The sequence below is a fragment of the Rhea americana genome, unplaced genomic scaffold, assembly GCF_003343005.1.
Source record: "Rhea americana isolate MKP2758 unplaced genomic scaffold, rheAme1 scaffold_38, whole genome shotgun sequence".
In the NCBI taxonomy this organism is placed as follows: Eukaryota; Metazoa; Chordata; class Aves; order Rheiformes; family Rheidae; genus Rhea; species Rhea americana.
Genome location: NW_028186512.1, coordinates 296,549 through 319,531, shown reverse-complemented (window position 1 = coordinate 319,531; position 22,983 = coordinate 296,549). Strand labels below are relative to the sequence as shown.

The 22,983-nt window shown below is 37.4% G+C and overlaps 1 protein-coding gene across 1 annotated transcript in view; it reads left to right on the top strand.

Annotated features, from left to right (window-relative positions):
• The window catches only part of FHIP1A (FHF complex subunit HOOK interacting protein 1A), a 90,140-nt gene that overhangs the window by 36,974 nt on the left and 30,183 nt on the right, over positions 1 to 22,983 (top strand). Inside the window, exons 5-8 of the mRNA XM_085313160.1 lie at positions 13,960 to 14,191; positions 15,460 to 16,086; positions 20,065 to 20,223; positions 22,309 to 22,395. Coding sequence (XP_085169286.1) covers positions 14,087 to 14,191; positions 15,460 to 16,086; positions 20,065 to 20,223; positions 22,309 to 22,395 — 978 coding nt within the window. The 5' untranslated portion in view covers positions 13,960 to 14,086. The remainder of the gene's footprint in view (positions 1 to 13,959; positions 14,192 to 15,459; positions 16,087 to 20,064; positions 20,224 to 22,308; positions 22,396 to 22,983) is intronic.

Sequence of the window (22,983 nt, the reverse complement as noted above, 5' to 3'; positions counted from 1 at the left end):
CAAAAAAAAAAAAGCTAATGCAAATCTTGTCCAGGTCTGAAGAATTGTATTCAATTCATTTGGAAACTTTCAAGCTTTGAAGATTTTCCAATAAATGTCTGAGATTTGGTGGTGCTAAGTGTATACTGTTATCTCTGGGATCTGAGGCAGCAAAACAACTCCATCTCTTCTACTTGCAAGCTGATTTGATTCAGGTTTGCTTACATGTAGTCTTTATTTTGGAGATTTCACACTAATCTGCTAAGGTTGATTTCTTTAATGATTACAGCTCTTTCCAGAATAGCTTTAAAATAATGCTTTGTCTATCTCTAAAGTGCTCCGTTTTTAGTGAGCCTGTTGTTCAAATGATCGTTAGAGGTGTGAGATGATTTTTATTTATTTATTTTTCTTCCCATTCTGTGTTAAATTGATACTTAAAACCCTTTATAGTACTCTAAGGGATGTGAAATGGGACAACTGCTGTAGCACTGAATTTTAATAGCAGTGACTACAGCCCTCATGGGCTCACAGAGCCAATTTACAGCTTCTGGGTAGGTTTACTATGCTAGTAGTCATCCATCACTGCATTATTTTAGTTTTTGTATTAATCTTATTGATGGTTGAGTTGGTAGATAGATTGTCACAGGGAAAACTCTCCCCCCACACACACCATGTCAGGGAAGATCATGGATCTTGGCTCCCAATCCTGCTGAATTCCAGGATGTAGAGGCATTGGGGCAACCCTATGAGTCAAATCTATCACTTTTGAATTTTCAAGTGTTGGCAGCTTCAGGGACAAATTCCTTCTGATTTGGTTGGTTGATATAGCACACGTAATTGCAGACTGTTGTGCTACACTTCCAAAGAGAGGTTTTCTAGCATCCTTCATTAATTTATTAATAATATTCTTTATTTTTTGGTTAGTTTTTCAGTCTACACTTGGCTTTATGCAAATTCTCCCATAAAGTTAGTGGAGTGCCTCCCAAGACACACTATGATTTGTGGTAACTCTAGGCACCGGAGATAATGCCCTTCAGAGTACAAGCATGCTTGAGAACAACCAGCATATCTGAATGCTGACGAGTGGGGAGATATATTCAGAAACAGTTTTGAAGTGCTTGTTATTGGAGTGCCTGTGGCGTGAATTATGATGCAAGTACAATGGTGACTGTGGGGAGAGATAGCCTTGAAGAAGAGATAAAACAGAATAAAATGTGGAAGAATGTAAAATGGAAAGAGTATAGAGATACATATGTGGTGATGGTAGAAATTTCATGTTTAGTTTCTGCAGCAAGGCAACTGGTAAACTGATAGTTTTGCAAGAACTGAAGTAGTTTTCATAACTGATGTATCAAAACCAAAAAAGACTAACCCATGCTTTTTAATTCTCTTWACCTATTTTTCTCCTTTTAAATAAAGACTAGGACAAAATCTGTAAGTCAATTTTGAGAACCCTGGGCTCAGGAATGGAGTTGGAGATCTTCCTTTCAAAGGTGCCATGGCTATAGCTCACTAACGCTTGGGACGCGTATATACAGACTGACTTTCTCATCTCTTCAAACTGTTCCTGCCTGCTGTTCCTGTCTGAGAGCTGGGCTTTTCCTTTGGAGATCTCTGCAGATGGATGCATCTTATGTGACTGCATAAGGCTCAGTTTACAATTTTAGATCACATAGCTGTGGCCAATGTTCAAGAAACTCTTAAAAGTGAATTGATAAGTCTGGGATAAGAGCAAATGGGAGAGGAGATGTGTTGGATTTCAGGCATGGGACATGAGAGTTCACCCCAACTAGTTTATAAAATGTGCTAGCATACTGCAGTTTCTGCAGATCTGAGAGCCTCAGAGGGAGGGACTGCAGCAGAGGTGAGAAGCAGCAGGTTCCCAAAGCTGTGCATAGACACTCCCACTTCTGGAGGTATGCAGGCAGGAATAAAAATTACCTATCGCAAGGTGAACCCTGTGCTTTTCCCACGCCTGTAGAAGTCTCCTTAGGTGTTACAAAATTAGATGGGAGAGCTTGTGGTTTGACTCTTTGCTATCTGTACCGAGAAGCTTAGTGTTCCTGGTAGGGATAACTTCTAGCTGTCGTGTTTACTAGGCTTGCAATTTTGATCATCGGAAGTATTAAAAAGTGTAAATTGTAATTACATTTTGTTAGCCTCTGATACTCATTATGCCTTTTGGTAGATACTTTTCTCCCCCAAAATTTGTAGAGCGCTCTGTGTGTGTTCCCCCCCCCACCTTTGAGTACTCTCTTTGAGATGCATATACCTGATTTGCAATTCAGAAAGGGCTATTACTTTCCTTCTCTCACCTGCTAGGGTTTGGAAGTTGCTAGTTTATCTTCGTTCCTCACTGGACTAGAAAGACACTTTCTGTTCACGTTCACCCACAGGTTCAAAGACAAGACTGAAAAATATTGTACAGAATTGTCATGAAAGTGTCAGAGTTCCTGCATCTTTTTTACACTTTTCCTTTACTTCATTATTTAGCTGTTTCTTTTCTTTGTTATAGCTGGCAACATGCCCAAGACAAGTGTTGTATGGAATATTAATAGATGGTTCTTTTTTACGAGTACATTTGTATGCTTTGTTATCCAAGCAGAGAGAGTCACAAGAATGGAAGATGCTGTAACGCCTTTCAGTTTCCTGTGACTTAAGACCGGGAGGTGTAGGAATGCAGTATTCTTGTAATATACTAGATTAGCATTACGGGATAAGAGATGAAGAATTAATTTCCACTAAAGATAATAGACAACACTGTTTATGTGACATAAGTAGTTTATTCCTGGGAAAGCTGAAGAAGCTTAGAGGGAAAAACATGTACCAGCTGTGTAAAATGCAGTAGAAGTGAATAGTAAGGGACGTATAAAATCCCAAACATGAGGATTTTTCTTTGACTTGGCATTTTATGTACCAGACTAGACTTAATAAAAATGCTAACAATGCACTTTGGATTTTGCTGTTTACTAGCATAGGTATTAAAGGCAAAAAAAATATAGTAGAGAGCCATAATACATCAAAGTCTGCTCAACTTGCAGATTTCTACTAAAATTTTTAAATAGTTGTATCATTACAGGAGGAGAGACAGAATTTTTGTGGAGCTGAGAGATGGAAGAAGTGTTATTTTACTTAGTTGCTTTGCTCTGCAATAGGGATTAATATGATAAGAGTCTTCAACTTCTGGCTGTCCTCTATGAGCGAGAAAGAAAGGAAGAGGATATATAGCATTTCTGTGCAGTTTTTTATGAGACCAGATACCTGGAGTTTTGTGCATTGTGGCTATAGGCAGATGGAGGGAGGCAGTAGGTTTGTAAATAATGCTGCACTGCCTCCTTTCTTTTTTTTTTCTCTTCCTCTTCTCCCTTGTCTTTCAGTGAGCAGTGCACTATAGTGACTTGTGGGTGTGATCTTAAATGGTAATATTTGTTTAGTTATTTTTTCAAGCTTGGCAGTTGATATAGTCATAAAACTGAAATGAAAAGGGATTTTTGCAAGTGCTTTTCTCTTTGCCAAACCTGAAACAGAATTTACAGCAAAGAGAAAAGCGGTTCATTAGCTTCAACAATGTTCTGTAAGTTAAATTGTGAAGGCGTGATGCAAACAGTGGTGCTTCAGTGTTCTTTTTGTTCTATTTTATTTATTGAAAGAAGAAGAAAACACAAAAACGCATTTATATTCTGAAGTGTTAATTCACCAAATGTTTCATTTTGTTACAGCCTACTTTTTAGTACCTTGGTGATTAATGTCATTTGATCCATAGTATATAAAATATGAAAATGATATTTCAGGTTTTGAAAGATTAAGTTTAGTAGGCTTGCTGTGTAATCTGTGACTTGATTCTGCCATGCTACAACGTGATGAAATAGTTGTCCTAAAACTGTGTGATGACATGGTCTTGGTCATTTCCTTCATTCAGCAGTTTGTCTTTACTAAGTGTCAGGTTATCACTTCAGACTATATGAAATAATCTTGGCTTGGATATATCTTGGAGTAGTGATTCTCATAAAATGGATAGGTTTCAGTTAACCTTGCAGAGAAAAGAGATAAATGAGAGATTTAGGTCATCTAGTCAATTAAGATAGTCCATGTATTATAATGAACTTTTTAAATGTCGGAGGATTTTATAGTTAGCCACTTAAATTTATATCTAGTTATATATTTTCTTTTTTCTAGAGGAAAAAAAAAACCAGTAACTTTGTATTGCAAATGAAGTCCTGAGAAGAGAAATAAAAATGCTTCTAGAGCAGTGAAATGTTAATAACTGTGCAATATCCCTTATACTTATCTATCTCTTACTGCTTAAATTGTAAGCCTAACAGTTTTACTTTTATGGGATATTCTGTCCTTTTCTTGAGCTTTTAATTTGAAAGAGATAGATAAAGAAATGTAATTTGTACACATGACTGTGAGAGAGGATGCCCATCTGCAGAGTGGAAGGTTTTTAAATGAAAATTTGGTGACAATCCTCTTGGAGCTGGTTGTTTGGTTTATTGATTAAGTAATTAGGATAATCTTTTAATGGCACTTTATTACCAACTCTTGTGTTCAAACTATGTTTAGAACCTGCAAAATCATCTAAGAGTTTGGAAAGGAGAAGAAAGTATGTTTATGGCTTCTCTATCATAGTGTTTAGAATACATGTGTATCCGCRTTTCATTGTGGATTAGCGCTGAAAGCACATGCATCTTCTTTAATGTCATTTTGTAGACTCAAGGGCATTATTCTTGAACGTCTTATGCTTACTGTAATTTATGAGTAGTGTTTGACATGTTAGACAAAGCACTTGAAAAATAAATTCTTGTATTATTGCTGTAGCTGTGAAATATATAGCTTAATCTTACTTTCTGTACTCTATATATGATAATTATAAGTATATTGATAACTTTTCTAGACCATCCTTCAATTAGGGAGTTATTATTTCCTATTCTGCTTACTAGTATTCTCAATATAGTTTTAAATCTTCAGAGTACAGAGTCTTCCACTGCTTTGCTGGTCTCATACATCTTCTTGTCAGGAAGATTTTCTAGATATGTAGCTTAATTATATCATAAGAATTTGTTTTATGATTTTAATGATAGGCACTCTTTCTTAAATAAAAATAAATAAAGTTTTATTCACATCAGCATCACATCTTCACTAAATTTGTATTTGCCTAAATTATGAGCAAGCTGTGGCCAAGTTTGTGTGACTTAACATCCCACACAGATGTCAGAATTATCTTGGAAAGGAAAATCAATGTTGCAGATTGAGTGGATCGTTTTGATTTCTCTGTTCCACTAGCATAACCAGAACATAAAGTAGGCTTTGTTAAATGTCTGCTTCCTGATGTGTTGTTCCTCCCACTTCAAGATGGTGATAAGTTTTGAAATAAACCCTGCACTAATTCTCAGTAGAGATGGAGGGAGGTTGGCAACAACTGTTTCTCTCCCCCCCCCCTCCAATTCACTTCAATTACAACAAAAAAATTACTAGAGTAGACATGAGTCAAGGAAAGGAAGTAGCTTTGCATTCGGTGACATGTTCTATGCCCTTTGAGGTTGTTCTTTCTCTTTGAGACTTGATATGAAAGTAGATTTATGGTACAGATTTTTTTTTTTTTGAATTGAGATTTGTTTTGCTTGCAATACCTGTCTTACTCTCAAAATTACAACAGTGAAGACTTCAGTCTGTTGGCTTCAGACATGCTAATAACTTGGTTCTCTTTGGAAACATGCTTTTCTTGGATCAGCAATTCTGTTTATCAGGCAAGAACCAGCAGATGTATTCTTCGTATGGATTTCAGTCTGACACTGGGCAGAAATGAACTCTTCTGTGCAGTACATAGGTAGAAATGAATTCTGAAGTTTTTAACAAACACAATCTGTGTTTTGAACCCCTAATTGTTACTGAGTTGTAGTGGGCCAAATGTGGGAAGATCAAAGACACAGAGAAGCAGATTTATATTCCTTATCACTCTCCAAAAGGAACAAGCAATACCACTACAATTGCAACCCCAGTTCCAATGGGTTTTTGTTTGTTTGTTTGTTTTTATTCTCTGCTAGGCTCAGACTTACGACCTGGGGGTATGAATGTGTAATTCATTTCTCCCGGGACTTTACAGGAATAAGTTGGTAACTTGCATGCTCCTCACTTTCAGGAAAATTGCCTATGCCCAAATGAACGTTTCGGTAAATGAACATGCCTTGTGGTGCATCGGATAAATAGAGCCCTCCTTGAGGGGATCAAAGTCTCTGTCACGTGTTCTGCTTTGCTTAATTACTGTTTCCTTGAGCAATTATTGTACTTTCCCTGGCCTTAGTAACACACATGGTGATAAACTATCTTTGCTGGTTAGCTATATACTTTCCTAGACCTGCTGTAGTATAATTCAGCCCAAACCATTTTGGACTGTACTGCCTAATTTGATTCTTTCCTTTTGACTGTCCCGGGTGGTGGAAGCTCCCAAGGGCTTGGAGCGTGGCTGAGCTTGTGTCCCCACGTCCCCATACTTGGGCTGCTGGTGCGAGCCAGTCTCCTTGCCTGTCCTCTTAAGCCATGCCTTGCACTCCTCTTGCTGGCCACTGGTGAAAAAATTGCCCAGTGTCTCTAAAGCATATATTTATTTAATGTCTTAACTTGATCCCCCTGTGTATAAACCCATACGATTAAATAGATCGCGTGTCAGGGTTGGTAATACCGATTAGTTGACTGAACTGGTGTGAATCTACAGTCAGCATGTAAGTAGTGCAGCTCTCCAGAGCTGATTTGAGAGAAGATGAGTTGTGTTTTTAACTGCAGCAGATTGAGTGGGACAGTAAGGTTTTTGTATCATTATAAAACTGTGTGAGATCATTCTTGCTGTATAATCTCTGTGGGGACAAGTCACAAGGCATTCTTACTTTCGTGCTAGCAGGATGCATTCGGTTGTGGTTCATGAGTCTAGATTGATGCTTTGATTAACCCCATTGATTAACTACATCGCTTAACAAACTGTGGTGACTTGTCCTCTGTTGGGCTTTTAGCAGATAGCTTTATCAGTGTAAAACACTTATTTATTTTTTCTCCCATGCTGAAGGCATAGTGTTTTTGCTGATAATGAATAGAAAGGACAGGCTGAAGAAAGCTGAATGTGAAATGTTTGCTTGAGGAGTACAGAGGGAAGACAGTGGACTGCAGCATTGAAACGTGAAGGAGCAAGTGAAAAAGGTGATTGTTAATGTAGTCTGAACCGCTTCTCTGGTAATCTACTGCAGCAATTTATTGCAGCACTTCAGTTCGACTTGTACTTCTCATAGCTTACTTYTGTTCAGAGTAACAATAAGTCTGTCTTGGACCTCAGAGACTGTGAGAGAGCTGTTTCAGGGAAAATATCCCTCTCGGCAACCTATGGGAAGAGAGGGGGTACCTATGGGCCGTGAGATAGGAGGGCGCTGTGCATAGCAGAGCAATTACAGAAATGTGGTGATACACCGTCCCTACGGGCCATGCTCCGTGGCCGGTTCCCACGCGTGCGCTCTGTGATGGTCTGGGTGTGAACCTCGTGGTGAACCTCGCAGCAGCTAACGCGTAGCAGCAGTCACCTGTGTCCACAGTGCACGTCATGAAATTAAATTGTGTCCATCCCTGCTTTATTTTGTATACTGTATTTAGACAATGTATAAAACTGAAGATCAAATAAAGGTCTTCCAAAACTGCGTGTATATTTGTGCATAGGAGACTTCTTTTTCTTGAGATATTAATTCTGAGGAAGTATGTAATCTATTCTTACTACTAACTAGCATCGCAAAAAAACCCAGCAACAAAAACAAACAAGAAACAACCTACAAAGAAAGATGTTTTGACCTATTTGTAGGAAAAGTTTATTATCCACACTTCTGTTTTAACCCGCCCTCTCATTCTTCCCCTAAAYATGTTTCAGTAGCTCCGTTTTAGTGGATTTGTTTTAGGAAGAGTATGGAGATCCTTGAATGCAGCGGCTTTTAACCAATCTAGACTTGCAGATAACTGCAGTAAGTTTAAGCCTGGTGACATTTTTCTTAGTTACTTTCCACAAAGCTGCTGTTCTCCAGTGAGAGGAAAATACAGAACGTGCACACTGCAGTCCTGCGTTCTGTTAGCAAGTATGTAGGGTCACTAAGGGAGGTGACTGCTCTTCAGAGGCTTGTGCTTGTTGTCAAACTTACCACAAACACGATGAATCCTGTAATGTGGAGACTGTCTTCCTTTCCCTAAAGAAAAGATGACAGATTTATGCAAAAAGCTTTCTTTAAAATCCCAAACAAACAAGCCCTGAACAAGGTCTCTTGTGAAGCCAGAACTAGGTTGAGGCATACTAAAATATGCCRTTTACTTTTCTCCTACCCTTACCTATCTGCTTATCAGAGACTGCAGAGATGTGACTTTGTAACTATGCGTAAGACCATATAATTTCCCTCTGCTTCTTTGAAGTTGTCTGATTKCAAGCCCCTTTATGCCACGCTGATCCATTAAAATATTTTGATGTGTGCTGTTTCTTTTACTACCATCAAGGGTTCTTACCGATCTGTGTCTCTTGTGCACTCAGACTGAGAGGGTAGAAAGCTGTGGCCAGTAGAACAAAAGCATACCGAATCTCATGATGATAGTGCAGGTGTTAGGGAGCTGCTGGAGAACACATCTTTTTAGCAGTTCAGTGGAAGATGGGCTTGACAACTAAAGTGCAGAGCCTTGCAGTGTACTTTTGGTTTCTTGTACTATACAGTATATTAGCCTATGTGCACACCTTATCTCTGTGCATTGTACATTGCCCGAGGAAACCCCAATCCTTAAATTTTTTGTGCAGCTCTTTTAATTCAAAAGCAGAACTTCTGAAAAGGGATGCCCCAGAGTGTGTGTTACTCTGCAGTAAACTAAGCACTTCTGCTCATGGGGGAGTTCAGCACTGTAATGAGCTGTGGAAAAAGGGTTGATGATTTATAGACTTCTGAAGGGAAAGGGAAAGCAGAGTCCTCCAAGAGCCTGATGACCAGGTCTCAATCTCAACGTTGCATCTAAAGTTACTCAGTACAATTAAAAACTACTTCTTTAAACTGGAACTAAGTTAGGTCATGCCAAGGTTTTCTACTCTCTTCCCSTCTAGTCTTCGTTCATTTATCAGTGAGTACAGGGAAATGATTATGAACCTCTGCATATAACCATATAATTTCCTCTACTGCTACTTAGGGAMAAAATAGGTGTTAGCATCCTGTTTGCATATATAACAGTTAACTGGACTTGGGTGGGTGGGGGGCCCAGAASTAGTCACCTCTGCACCTCCAAAATAAAATCAGCAACGTCACATTGGAAAATACTTACTATAAAGCTGATAAAGTTTATATGAGATGCAAATTAATTGCCCAGTTTTGGAAACTGTTGTCCAGCTATGGAAATAAAATTGGACGATCTCTGAGAGGGCTGTGACTGTCAGGAATACAATAGTAGCTGGGGCTGTGRGGAGACTGCTCAGTTCTTTGCTATGCCACGGGCATCCTGCAGGGCCTTGGTCAAATCCATTTGTCTCTTCAGACCTCAATTTGTCTGTGTGATGTGACATCCTATTTCACATGGGGATTGTAGGTGCATAAAACTGTGGTTGTAGAGGCTGGTACTGCAAAGTCTGTAGTAGTGTTCCAAGCATTAGCATTTTGTGTTATAACTGTATTATTATTGTAGGTGAATCCTGGTAGCTCAGTTGCATTCCAGAGGGAGCTGACTTGATCTTAGTATCCCTGCACATTGCTGTCTTGCTTGTTGCAGTCTAGTTATTTGTAAGTTAGAGATGATTAGAAAGCCATAGTACCTGTCTTGTGAGGAGAGTGTTGGAGTTCCCTTGCTGCTGTTAGGTTATTTACAATCCAGTAGTTGAATAGAAGTGAGTGAACTTAGCTCTGCTTAACCTAATGCTTGGTGCAGGCAAGTTGTTTTGGGGTTAAAAAAATACGTGGTATTTTTGTTCTTTATTTGGCACTTTGTACAGTGAATTTATGATGACAGTACAGTAGGAGTGAGCAGTAAAATTGAGGTGTTTCTGATAGTGTTTTACTCTGAGATGTTATTTTTTGTCATCAAAGGATGATTGCTAATTCTCATGATTCTTATTAAAGATGTAAATGGCTTTGATATARTGATATATGTGCAGTAGGCTAACAGGTGCAACTTGTAATTATAGTGCATAAATGATAGAGAGGAATTTGCTTTTTAACAGTGTTTATCAAACGTAAACTCTTAAAAGTCTTTATCAAGCAATAGGGTAGTGCTTGTGCACATAATAACAAATATAGTAAATGGACCACCTTTGGGGGACTTTATGAAGGAGATAAAGAGGGGACCGCACCTACTTGTCTTAGATGCTTCCTTCACAGGGGCTGCCTCTACTTTTTTGTTTGGTGGTTAGACTTAAGATATCTTTGTGTAGGACAAGATGCCAGTACTACGAACACAGACCACTGAAGTGATCTGTATAGGCAATAAGCTATTTGCGAAGGCAGGRCTAGAGTGTTTGATAACATGATGGTTTTAAGTTCTTACTCAAATGGCAATGATTAAATTGTAGATTTGTGGGAAAYGAACTCTCTTGGACACACGAATGTGATGGTGTCTCCATCACTGTGCATGCACTTCCATTTTGAATGTGCGGTGAGAGATGTACCATGAAACAGAACGTCACTGCGAGTGAGTGCTTGGATGCACTTTTCTTCTGTGTGTGTGTGCTGAAATGCATCTGGGCTGATGCGTTGCTGTTGGCCTTCAGTCTTTTCATAACTACTGATAAATAAAGAAACACTTAAGGAGCCTGTAATGACCAAGATGCCAGTATTGCATTTTCACCTCCAAAAACACACTTGACTGTTTAGATAGTTAGGAGATAATACTAGTAAAAAAATGTTTCTCTCTTATTTAAAGARCATCTGATGGAGAAAAAATAAAATGAGAAGGGAGAGATGGGTACTGTTGTGAAGTTTATGGAGTAGTCTGAAGCTGGGATAGGCAGGTTGCATGTGAGAGTAAACTAAATACTGRGGGGCAGGGAGGACAGAGAACTAGAACAGATTAGAGGAGAAGGGGGTAACAAATTAAATGCTTTTAAACTGCTAGTGTGTGGTACATTCTGGAGCTCTGCACACTTCTCAAGTCTTGCATCACCGTTTCTCCCTGCATTTTTATCAGTATTTTCTAAGAAAGTCGTCATCTTCCTTATTGTTGTTCATGGAGGTCGATCTGAAGTTTCTGTTTCTATAATTGCTATCATACTAATGACAAAATTTGTCATGCAGTTTCTAGATATGTGTAATATTAGTTTGTTTTGCCCAAATTCTTAATAACTTACAAACTACATTGAAACAACCTCTCAGTTATATAGTGAAGCAATTCAAAACTAGCAAATTCCAGAATTGAGCTTGCCTCTGCAAGGTTAATTAAGTCCTCTTGCAGCATCTAATGATACCATCTTTAATTACATGATCATATTAGTTTTTCCAAAGCTACTTGCTTCATTTCGTGCCCTAGCCAGACCTACTCCTTGAATGARTCAGAGTTGTGTAGTGAAGGAGACTCTTGCCTGAAGGAGTCTTCTGAATTGTTACGGAAATGGAAAGATTTGTGTTTGAGGGAGAGGGGCGATAAAGGGGGAGTTAGCTGGAAGTGGACAGGTGATCTAAAGAATAGGTCAGTTAAATGTTCGTTTGGATTATTAGATATGATATTAGGCAAATGACCTAAAGCAGGCTTTTTACAAATAGTTTCTAAGCCTATGTCTTGTTTTCTGCAAGATTTTTGGTAGAATTTCTGAGCTCTCAGRTGCAAGTCTTCAGAAACTGTACATTGAACATGTATTGCTGCCTATTTCAATAGGTCAATAATAATAAAAAATAGATCATAGGCCTGAACTTGGGTTTTCAAATCCACTTGCCACTTTGATCACTCTCTCTTTATATATGTGTGTGTATATATATATATATATATTTTATATATATATATATATATATAATTTTTTTTCTTCTTCCTATGCTGGAGCAGAAAGTATGAACTATACTCTTGCAAAGTAGTGTAGTACACTAATAGGCGCCTTCAAGTGAATGAGGAAATGAGCCACTCCATCCAGTGGAGCTTGAAACTGTAGGACCAGTGTAAGCATGGAAGAGAGAGGCAGGTAAGAAGGGTGGGGGCAGGGGATAGAGAGACTTTGATAACATGTTATAAGGAACTATTTCAGTCTCTAGACTTGACTGGCTTTCACAGAGCTGGGTCGGACTGTTTCTGCCCACTGCTCTTCAATGCATCTGGTTCCTGGTGGCTTGTTATCTAAGGAGCAGCTTGTCTGGAGTGCTGGCTTGGTTCTGCAAGTGGTGTTGCTCCAGCTGATAAACCTGCCAAGATTCCTGCTGGCTTCTGCTCCCAGGGAATATTTTATCTGCAAAAAGGATAAACTAGATCATCTTAATTGTACAGTGTAAGTGTTTAGGAAATGTGTGGTGTGCATCTTACGTGCTGTAAGAAGCAAGGGTTGGGGGGAAAAAGCATTAAGAATGTATTTCAGTATATTCTACATGCACAAGGGAGAATTAATTCTTTTTGCTTGYTTTCTTGCCTCAGAAATCTTAATATTTCTCTGTGTGGGGATTTTTAACTTTGTAGCCTGTAAATCTGTGGAAGTTTTGAAGATAGCACAAGTTGCTCTTACTTTTGAGGCGAGCTATATGTTTTGATGTGCAGATAGTTTCAAGAATATAAGCAAAGCTTACATGCAGAGCAGAGATAACCATSGCAGAGAGAAGATTTTTATCTTTTAAGATATATATGCTGAAGAATACTTAAAATATTGGCAGAGATGTACCTAATATATTGCCCTAAGGGCTTTAGCAACTCAGAATACAAAAATTACCTAATGTCTTGCTGAGTGTATGAATGTCCAGGGGCTTTGGGATCCTAATGAAGACTGGAGAATAAAAGAGTGTTTCAAAATGCAATCACTAATACAAATAAAAAACCTCCTGTGATGTATATGAGCTGTTCCTATCTGTAATGCATTTGTTGTCTTTCTAAATTTGTGCTGTGGCACAAAATTGAATTAAATTAAAAGCTTAGTTCGCAGAAAAGGAGAATAAAAATTTAAAGCTGTTGGAGAGACAGAAAAAGAGGGATTGTGTGCTCTTTTAGATATTGGTGCTTCAGAAGAAAAATATRCTTTCTTAAGCCGCTTATAAGTATCTGGAAGATAATTTTTGTTTCATTTTAACTTTCCCCTGCAGGTGTGCATCTGCTTTGATACCCAGATAGCTAGGATATTAAATAAGGAACAAAAAGAAAAATTCGATGTTTGTTTCAGTCTTATTCTCATGTTCCTTTAATATGACATCTCAATTTATTTGACTTTGGATATGTGAAAGTTTTCTCTTTTACATCCTCTGTTTTTGGTTAGTTTGGTATTGATACAGTGCATCCTTTTATCTGTATATGCTCCTCTACAGACAATTCAAAATGTTTATGGTATGCTTTCCTGACAGAAAACTTTTAAGTATTTGTAGTTATGTCTGTTGATGGAAATACTGTTTTAAAAATAATCTAGATAATAATCTGCACTTTGTTTACTTAACTGGTCTATGGAGCATTAGTTACTAAGCAACTCTGAAAAGAGGCAAGGTCAGAAGGCTAAAGCAACATAATATAAAACTAAAAATATAGTGAAGTATGCATAAAATGTTTACTGCAGAAGCTTCTATTGTCCATATTTATTTTGAGGAGCACCTTTGTTTCACCACTGATCTCAAAAGATCTGTTTGAGGATTAAAAACTATCATTATGATGAAAAGTTTGAGAAGATGGTCTCATATAACATGCTTTAAAAATTCCATCTTCAAGCTGAATTTGTTTTCTTTAACTGTTTTTTTTGTGTTATAATTTGATGTGCGTGCATACATATATATACATATATATATATACACACACACATATATATATAAATATATATACATGTTTTAACAGGTTTCTGCAGATACCAAAGCTCAAAACAGGATATCATCTCATTGTGATACTTGAACATCTGTAACAGACTACGAGATTTTCAAAAGAAATCAAGCATGGCCTAGTCAGCTTGACCTTTGGAGAACTTATGATGTCCTCAGGAACCAGTCTCAGCAAAAATCGGCAGGCTGTGAGCCTGCAGGGTGTTGACCCAGAAACATGTATGATAGTGTTTAGAACACACTGGGCACAGGTAATGTTAATCAGTTTTATTGTTTTGAAGTAGGTTACATTAATATGAATTTACTTAATTCTTTTGGAATAATGCTGAACTGCTCAAAAATGTGTGTTTATCATGCTGAATGCACTGAATGATATTGAAGCATTTAAAACAATAAGGTGGCTGACCTTTGAAATTGTGGTTAGGCTTTACTAATCACGCCTTAAACTCCAGATTCGCATCTGAAAAGGAAGTGGTATGGTATTATTTTGTATGGAAAGCATAGCTCTTACTGGCTTTCCTAGCAATTCCATGGGACTTGGGCCCTGTTGTCAACTTCTGTTCTTCCTTTCTTCGTGCTATGTAAGGCTTGCCTATCTTTTGTAAAGTATATTAGATGTATGGATGCAAAGCTGTATGTGATGTTGTATATTGTAGATAGATACAGATTTCAGGATGTGAACATTTCTTAGAATATGCTGAAATATGTCATAAGGGTTGTAATTTCTTTTAGGCAAAGATGTTTTGCTCTGAGCACGGTAATATAAGGTCTTATTTATTGCAGTAATGTGAATAACTAATGGTTTGTGTAGAACTATTGATTTCTGTGCTTCTACTTTTGCTGTTTCTGCTATTTTGAGAAATAAGCAGACGAGTGGTGCTGTTGTTGAGACATTTCCAGTGTTAGAAGAGCCGTCTGCCAAGAGCTGTCTTTTTTGACCTGACTGTAGTGGTGTATTAGTGGAGCCACTTTTCCTTTGTGTTTCTTTGGTGATCAGCCCTGAAAGAGCTAATGCAGTGTTTGTTTTATATGGACAGTGAGCTTCACTGATTGCGGAATAGAATTTAATCCAGGGGTATATGTCCAGGATGACAATTATTACTTGAGCATAAGTATTCTTTGAAGGTTCCAGAAGTGTGTGGGCATCAATGCCCRTTTAGTTTCATATATGATGTGGTGAGGAGCCTTGATTTCAGATTTCTGTGCTGTGACAGAGAGAAATTTGTTTCAGAAAAAGTTCTAGAAGGCTAAGGGAACCTAGTTTGTTCTACTGTTTTCAACAGTAGGAGAATGGCAAATTCAGATGCTTGTAAAAATGAATGAAAGCATTACATTTTGGCCTCAAACACATGCCAAATGTGAAACTTTAAATTTAGAGTGTTTCACTTTGTCTAAAAGTGAAAGCATGGAAGAGATTGGGCTTTTTCATGTTAATAATTGTGATTTTTTTTCTTATATAGGTAGAACCATATTTTTAAACATGTGCTCAAATGATAGATATACATTCGTTTCTCTTTAGGTTCTGAAAATCTTAGAKAAGCATGATCCTTTAAAAAACACTCAGGCAAAGTATGGGGCAATTCCACCTGATGAGGCCAGCACTGTTCAGAATTATGTAGAGCATATGCTTTTCCTGTTAATTGAGGAGCAAGCAAAGGATGCCTCAATGGGGCCCATCCTGGAGTTTGTGGTTTCAGAAAACATCATGGAAAAGCTCTTTCTTTGGAGCCTACGGCGAGAGTTCACTGATGATACGAAAATTGAGCAGCTCAAGATGTATGAAATACTGGTTACCCAGTCTCATCAGCCTTTGCTGCATCACAAGCCCATCTTGAAGCCTTTGATGATGTTGCTGAGCTCCTGCTCAGGGAATGCTACACCAGCAGTGGAGGCRGAGTTGGTTGTCCTCCTGAACCAGCTCTGCTCTATAATAGCCAAAGATGCCTCCATTTTAGAACTGTTTTTCCACACCAGTGAGGAYCAGGGAGCTGCCAATTTCCTCATTTTTTCCCTCCTGATTCCYTTTATCCATCGAGAAGGAACAGTAGGCCAGCAGGCCCGTGATGCACTGCTCTTCATAATGTCTCTGTCTGCAGAAAACAATGTTGTTGCAAACCACATAGCAGAAAACACCTACTTTTGCCCGGTAAGTTGTTATTTTGTTCAGTCTTAAATTTTAAACTGTTCCCTGTATTTTTCCTCCTCTTCTGTCCTTTTTTGGGTAAAGATGTATTATGTCATATTTAAGTATTAATAATATTAATATATTAATTAACATAAATTAATATATTGCTACTAGTACCTATTTCACAAGTTTTAAGGTTGTTTGAGCCAGCCCTACTGCAAAAATTCATCTTTTCCTCCAGCTAGTCTTTGGCTACCTGTTTCCATACCAGTTCCCTTCACTCCTTTGTGCTAGCACAAGTGTTTTTACAGTCACACAGTGAGTTGAATTGGAAAACTGATGGAATTGAAAATAAAACTAGGAAAAAATCTGATAAGGCCTGATGAGGCCTCTGTCAGAGCAAGGAGTGAAGGTAGTTGAGAGATAGGAACAAGGTGTTCTTGGACTGGTATTTCTGGTGACAGTGCTAGCTTGGGCTGGTTATGCTCACCACACTGTAATGTCAGACAAACAATCAGTAAGAGTGGAAATAGGGTCAGTGTTATAAAAACAYAGTGTTCTTGCAAGATAAAGAGCAGACATTCTTTGGCACAGAATTGAATATTTCTGTTGCTGTCTCAGGCATACCACTACCTTGGTATGTTTGTGGTCTGTTATTAAACTTGAGAGTAGAGCGTCACGTTGTTGAATCTGAAAGCATGCTCTGTATCACCGTTTGAACAAATCAGTCTTACAACGTGAACAGAAAACTTGCTGTTAAACAAATAAAGAATCTAATTTAACAAAGCAAGCTGTCCTATTGCAGTTCTAAAGCTAAAGCAGGATGGACGTGACAACACCTACCTCTGCATTTTCCTGCTTTTGTGTGCCTCATGGCAAAASTCAGTCTGGGATTTTCAGTGGATGGTTTCAAAACCAAGTATCATGCCGTAGAAAAGCTGCTCTAATGTGCCAGGACTGATTCTTTTATCTTCTATGTGGCAACGTTTTAGTATAATAAATGCCAGAAAAAAATGTAGTGGAGAGTTGTTAAAGCAAAGAGCTTCAGAGCRGAGAACGCTAGATGCCTACCCTTAAGCAGCTAATCCAGCTCTAGGTGTCCAACTTCACCGTCAGCTTGCTGTCCTTTGAATGGTAGGTCAGAGCCATGTTGGAGTCTGGAGGTGACCTTAAAGCTCCAAAACCATGCTTCTGAACCATTTCCTTTGCTATTGTAAATACTGCATCATAAACGGCAAATTTCTTGTGCTGAGAGCCTCCAGTTGACCTTGTTTAATAGATGCTGCTGAAGAGTACTGAACTTGGTTCTTAAATTGTCCCAGAGACATACACCATTATTAGATCTATGCTATAACTTCCATGATTACATCTTCCAATTAATTAAAAGAAAAAAAAAAGGCTTTTTACACTGAAGATAAAAGCCAGCTATATTAACCTTCGAACAGCAGGGAGCCACGATTGACAATCATTCTAATTAGGAAAGCTTCCTGTCAAAATGTGCTAAAATCAGACTTTTCTGAACAGTAATGAGACTGGCCTAAGTCTGTAATAAAATTTTAATGCAGTGCCCTAGAATTAGCTCACTAGCACAAAATCTTTTTTGAATTTGAGCATGACAAGCCGAGGGACTAGGTTTTGTTACAGTGCAGGACTCGATGGGTGTCAGTGCCTTTGTTGTGTATTGCTCGGTCAGAGGAGCTGGGGTCACGTCCATGCCTCAAAGCAGCTAGTGCAGTCCTCTGCTGCCCTGTGTGGTGTTTGTGAGATGCAGTTGCTTGTAAAAGCAGATAAGCTTATAGGGTTGACATGGGAAATGTCAGAACAAGTCTAAAAGGGCACTGTTCAGGGGAAAACAAAAAATACAGCCAACCTGCTATGCCCCCTCCCACACACCCCCGGCACGCTGTCATTCATTTCCCTCCCCCCTAAGATTTTTATCATGGATGATTGTCTTTTTACTGATGAAAATTCCATAAAGCAATCCGTATACATGGATTATTTTGTATGCCTAGTTACAGAATGCAAAGAATGTGTATTAAATATTCTGTTAGTAATTTCAAGTGGTAGTCCTGTTTATACCATAACTTCTTAAAACAAAATCAGATGATGTTGTCTAAATAAATAGAGGAAATTACTTCCAATTAATACTGTTTCTGTGTGCCTTAGAAACATAATTTCATAAAGAGCAATTTGTGAAACTGGTAAAAAGATTGTACTCATTGCAAAAATAAGTGGGTTTTTTTTTAACTTCACACATCTAAATAGCTACATCTATCACTTCTTTCTTCAGTAAGTCAGACAAACTAAAGAATTCTTCCTTTCAGGACACTGACTGATTACAAGTTCCTCGCTCCTTTTAGTGGAGAGTAGTGTGTTTTTCTCAAGGTTGGTTTCATGTGTTCAAGAACTAGTGTATTGAGAGAAAAATGGATAGTACACAGCTCTGAAATCAGATCACTTTGCTTGCTGAGAAGTTACATATGAGTTTATGAAGAGAATTGAATTTTAAGCAGACAATGGAAAATCAGAAGTGTATTAATTAGCAGATTGCAACACAGAAGAAACTTAAGTTCTCTGTTCAGAACTTGTTCCTTCCTATAAAGGTCTTAAGCCAGGATTTGTGAATATAAGTTGGAGTTGTTACAGCTAAGTAGTTTTATAAGTCTGTTGAGATCTTTCTAACTTTCTACTTGGAGCTATTCTGACTTGAAGAAAAAAATATGCAAATAATGCCTTGAGCAATAGCTTTAGCTTCTTAGTTTTTTAACAAACTAGCTGGATATCTTTCTTTATAGTATATATATATATAAAAAAAAGGTAGGTCAACATACCAAATCAGTAACTTTCCCACAGTTATTTCTTTTCCACCGTATTTGGCTTAATTGTGCATACCAGAAGAAATCCTTCTTCAAAGCTGAATGGTTTAGGAATCAAAAGCATTCAGAAAGACAGCCTTTGTCCCGGTTGGTGGCTTAGCAGTTGTAACTGGTCACACTTGCATATAATCAAGACATGAATCCCCTTCCATGAACTTTAGGTCTTTGACCTGTACATTGTCAAGCCTTTGCTTTCTAGTAGATAAAACAGTTGTGTTTCATCTGGGCTGTGACTGTTTAGCCCTGTAGATGTAAAATAGTCATTTGCAGAAAGAGGGAGAATTCTTACAAATCTGTTGAATGGATCTTAATGACCAAATTAAAGTAAGGATCATTTAAAAAAGCATCCTGAAATCATATAAAATCATGTCAGAAGGATAAGAGTTGTAAGTAATATAGAAAATTTCCAGCTTCACATAACTTTAAATAACAATTTATTCTGAAACTAACAGTACCTTAGAAATACTCATTAACATTAAAAAAAATTTGGGGGGGAAATACACTTTTAAATTGTAACTAAAAATACAGTTTCATGTTTGCATGACACATTCAACTTAAAGATTTCTAACCCTTAGGATCACTAGAAATAATGTCTATACAGTAATTTATTTCAGACTTTTTAATTTCTTTCCTTCCTCCTTCCAAATAAATAAGGAAGGGGAATGTGAAACTTTGCTGATGGGATGCTTCCCCCTCTATTTCTGTTTTTTCGTATTTCTTAGAGAAATCCCTTCGTATAGGCATGTGTAAGTAGTAACATTCAAACCACCAATGAGACAAAATTTAAAATACAACAATTCTTCTGGAAAGGACTGAAGGAAAACATACAATTATTTTACTAGTGTTTAAAAAAATGTAATTTTGGAAAAAGAGTATATGGTGACCTGCTTTTCCCCCTTGCTTTCTCCTCAATGGCAGCTCCTAGAAGAAGGATATTATACTTTTAAAAGACTGATTCCCTTCTATTATACGACCCTTTCAAAAGGAAACAAAATCAATGATAGCACTGTCTTATTCTACTGAAACTAGTAAGAGAAATGATTTGTTGTGCAGCATTACTCATCCAGCAGATGGGCAGGAGAGTGGGAAAGTTAACTTATTTCCCTTCTATTTTTGAATACAGGTGCTAGCAACAGGACTCAGTGGCCTCTATTCATCTTTACCTACAAAGCTGGAAGAAAACGGAGATGAGTGGCACTGCCTACTGAAAGATGACTGGCTCTTGTCCCCAGCCCTTGTCCAGTTCATGAATTCCCTCGAGTTTTGCAATGCTGTGGTACAGGTAATGGAGCACAGTTGGCCTGCCCTTTGGAAGCAGTAGTTTTATATATTCTGCAAAGCCTATGAATTACAGAATTTGTTTACTTTTATGAACAGTTTGGACTTTAAGCTACACTAATATAAGTTGTTTATAAATGCTTTGTCCTGTTTGTCCTGGTTGTAAGGATGAATTAATATGTTCTTGTTTTTTAGGTGACAAATACTTCTAATGAATGCAGTATAAACTGCAACTTCTTAATGTTCATCACGTAATTGGGAGTGATTTTTTTTTTTTTGTTTTCCAAAGAAAAAATAATGTTTATTGCATTTTAATACCACTGCAGATATTAAAAGTTAATTGAATGCCTTTCCATGCAGAAAAAAAGTAGGCTTATCTGTTTGAGCACTGAAGAACATTCTGCCTTTATTTTTACTTCTTACTTTGTTTCGTTTTCTGGATTTGATCCTTTACTATTTTTTTGTCTCTAGTCTAAAAACTAAAATGAGATTTTGTATTTTTTGCATAGTTTTTTAAGGCTAGAGAACTGTACAGAACCTTTGTGTAGCATATATGTTTTTAAAACGTATAATACAAATTCTGCAGGATCTGGATTTGTGTGTTACTTGAAGAAATGAGCTGAATAGGATTGAAAAATTAGTGACATTGACTGTTAAATAAAAGATATGTTTTAGTGAGACCTGTATGAAAAATACAATAAAGCAGCAGATTGACTATATCACTTGAAAGCATTGAACAAGTGAAACTAATAGTAGCTTTCATCCTTTAAATGCAATATACAAGATTCTTAATGTGCATGATTACACATGAAGAGAAGACTATTCATTTTTGTGTCTAAGTGAGCACCTTCAAAAAGAGATCTATACTTGCAGGAGGTTGTATTTGATACCATTTTAAATTAATGTAAAGGATGTTGTAGACAAAGGAGAGCATATAATTATAAAACTATTTTTCAAATAAACTCAAAGTGGGTAAGAATCTGTAGTTGACACACACGACGAGTATTCTTTTGAGTGCTGCTCGATTCTGTCTTTATAGTCTTCCCTTTGCAAAGTGCAGAAGAAAGCTCAGTTACTGCAGGATGTAAACAGTGATTCAGGAGTTTTGGCAGTGTGTATGTTTTTTGTGTTGTGACATGTTCTGTGCTAACCCAAAAACTTTGACCAGAGGCTGAAAAGGGGCAGGAGAGCCAGGACCTCTTGCCCGTGCTACTTTTTTCCTTTTTCTATGGATCACAGCATGAGGAAAGGTAACCCGTGTTCTTCTCCTTTCAAAAGTGGGGGTTACAAATAAAGGAGATCTGGGAAGAATTTCAGGTGGGAGAACGTATTTGTGATGACATGTAGGCTGTGACATTGCAGTTTCTATGTAAACATCAACTAGAATATATTAACTTAGAATATCTCTGAATGAAATTTCTTTTTTCTGTTACCAAATTACTTTTAAATATGTGAATTGGTAGTGTGCTTTCTCTGGTGAAAGCAAAATGAAAGTATCGTTATAAAAATAGATTTTTGGCTTCTAATAACAAGGAATTTTTCAAGTTCCTAACCAACCCACTGAATGAGTGATGCTAGATTTTTGTTGTTGTTGTTGTTGTTTCTGGTTTTGGAGGACAGGCATGTTAAGGGCATGTTCTTAGCCTGTAGCTACTCTTCAACTGTAGGAAAACTGCTATTCTGCTTTTTTCTTGTTGGAAGACCATAAGTTAAGGATGGCAAATCCACCTTCAGATAACCCTGACAAGGTTGCAGGAGCTAACATTAGAATCTGTAGTTCTCTTTTGCTCCATGGATGCAGGCGCTACGCTGTCCATCCGTTCGTCTTTGTCAGCGTTTGGGAAGATTGAAAAGCCCTTTTCTCTAATATTGGCAGTGTTACTGTAATTAAACGTAGTTTGTGTATTTATTTGAAAAAGGAAAAATCTTTTAAGAACCTGAATCTGACCAAATGGTGGTGAGAGGGACAAAGTCTGTACATCTTGTTAATACGAGGAAGGCTTTTAGTATTGTGTATTAATAGTCAGTATCTTTTCTTGTTTTAAATCGTATTGGAACTGTTCTGTTTCTCTGTCTTCTTCCCCCTTAGGTAGCACATCCTTTGATACGTAACCAGCTTGTGAATTACATTTACAATGGATTTTTGGTGCCAGTAATGGCTCCTGCACTCCATAAGGTCAGTGGTGTATGTAAGCACTACCCAAATAAAAAACAGACAAAAGAAACATGGATGACCTCCGTGTAAAGATACTATTAGATGCATTGCTGGTGGTGAGTTCAATGTAATTGAGTAAATTTCTAGACTGCCTTTTACACTGATGTATCTGTTCTTCCTGTTTACACTTTATAGATTGTTAAGCATGATTTGGTGTTTTTGTTTAAAATGTTTAAAATTCTAGAATGAAGTGAAGAACTAGAACCTTTTTTTGTCCTAAGTTTAAATACCGGCAAAAAGCAATGACCTTTTAAACAAAATTTCATCATGATAGACATGTTTCCATGAAGATTTTTTTCAAGTGACCTTTTTCCAAAGGAAAAAATTTGGTCAAGAAATATTCCACTAGTTTTAGTATTCTGTGTTTTCATATTATAGTTAGTGAATTATTTTCCAAAAGGTAGAGAAGAAATGAAGTTTAGTATCAATTTGCTAATGTATTGATGTATTAAGAAGCAGTTTATGTTGCCTGGGGGAAATTTGCTTTGAGTTTTAGGGGTTATCATTTCCAAAATATTTCACTGATTTTAGTGAATTCCTTTTTTTTTT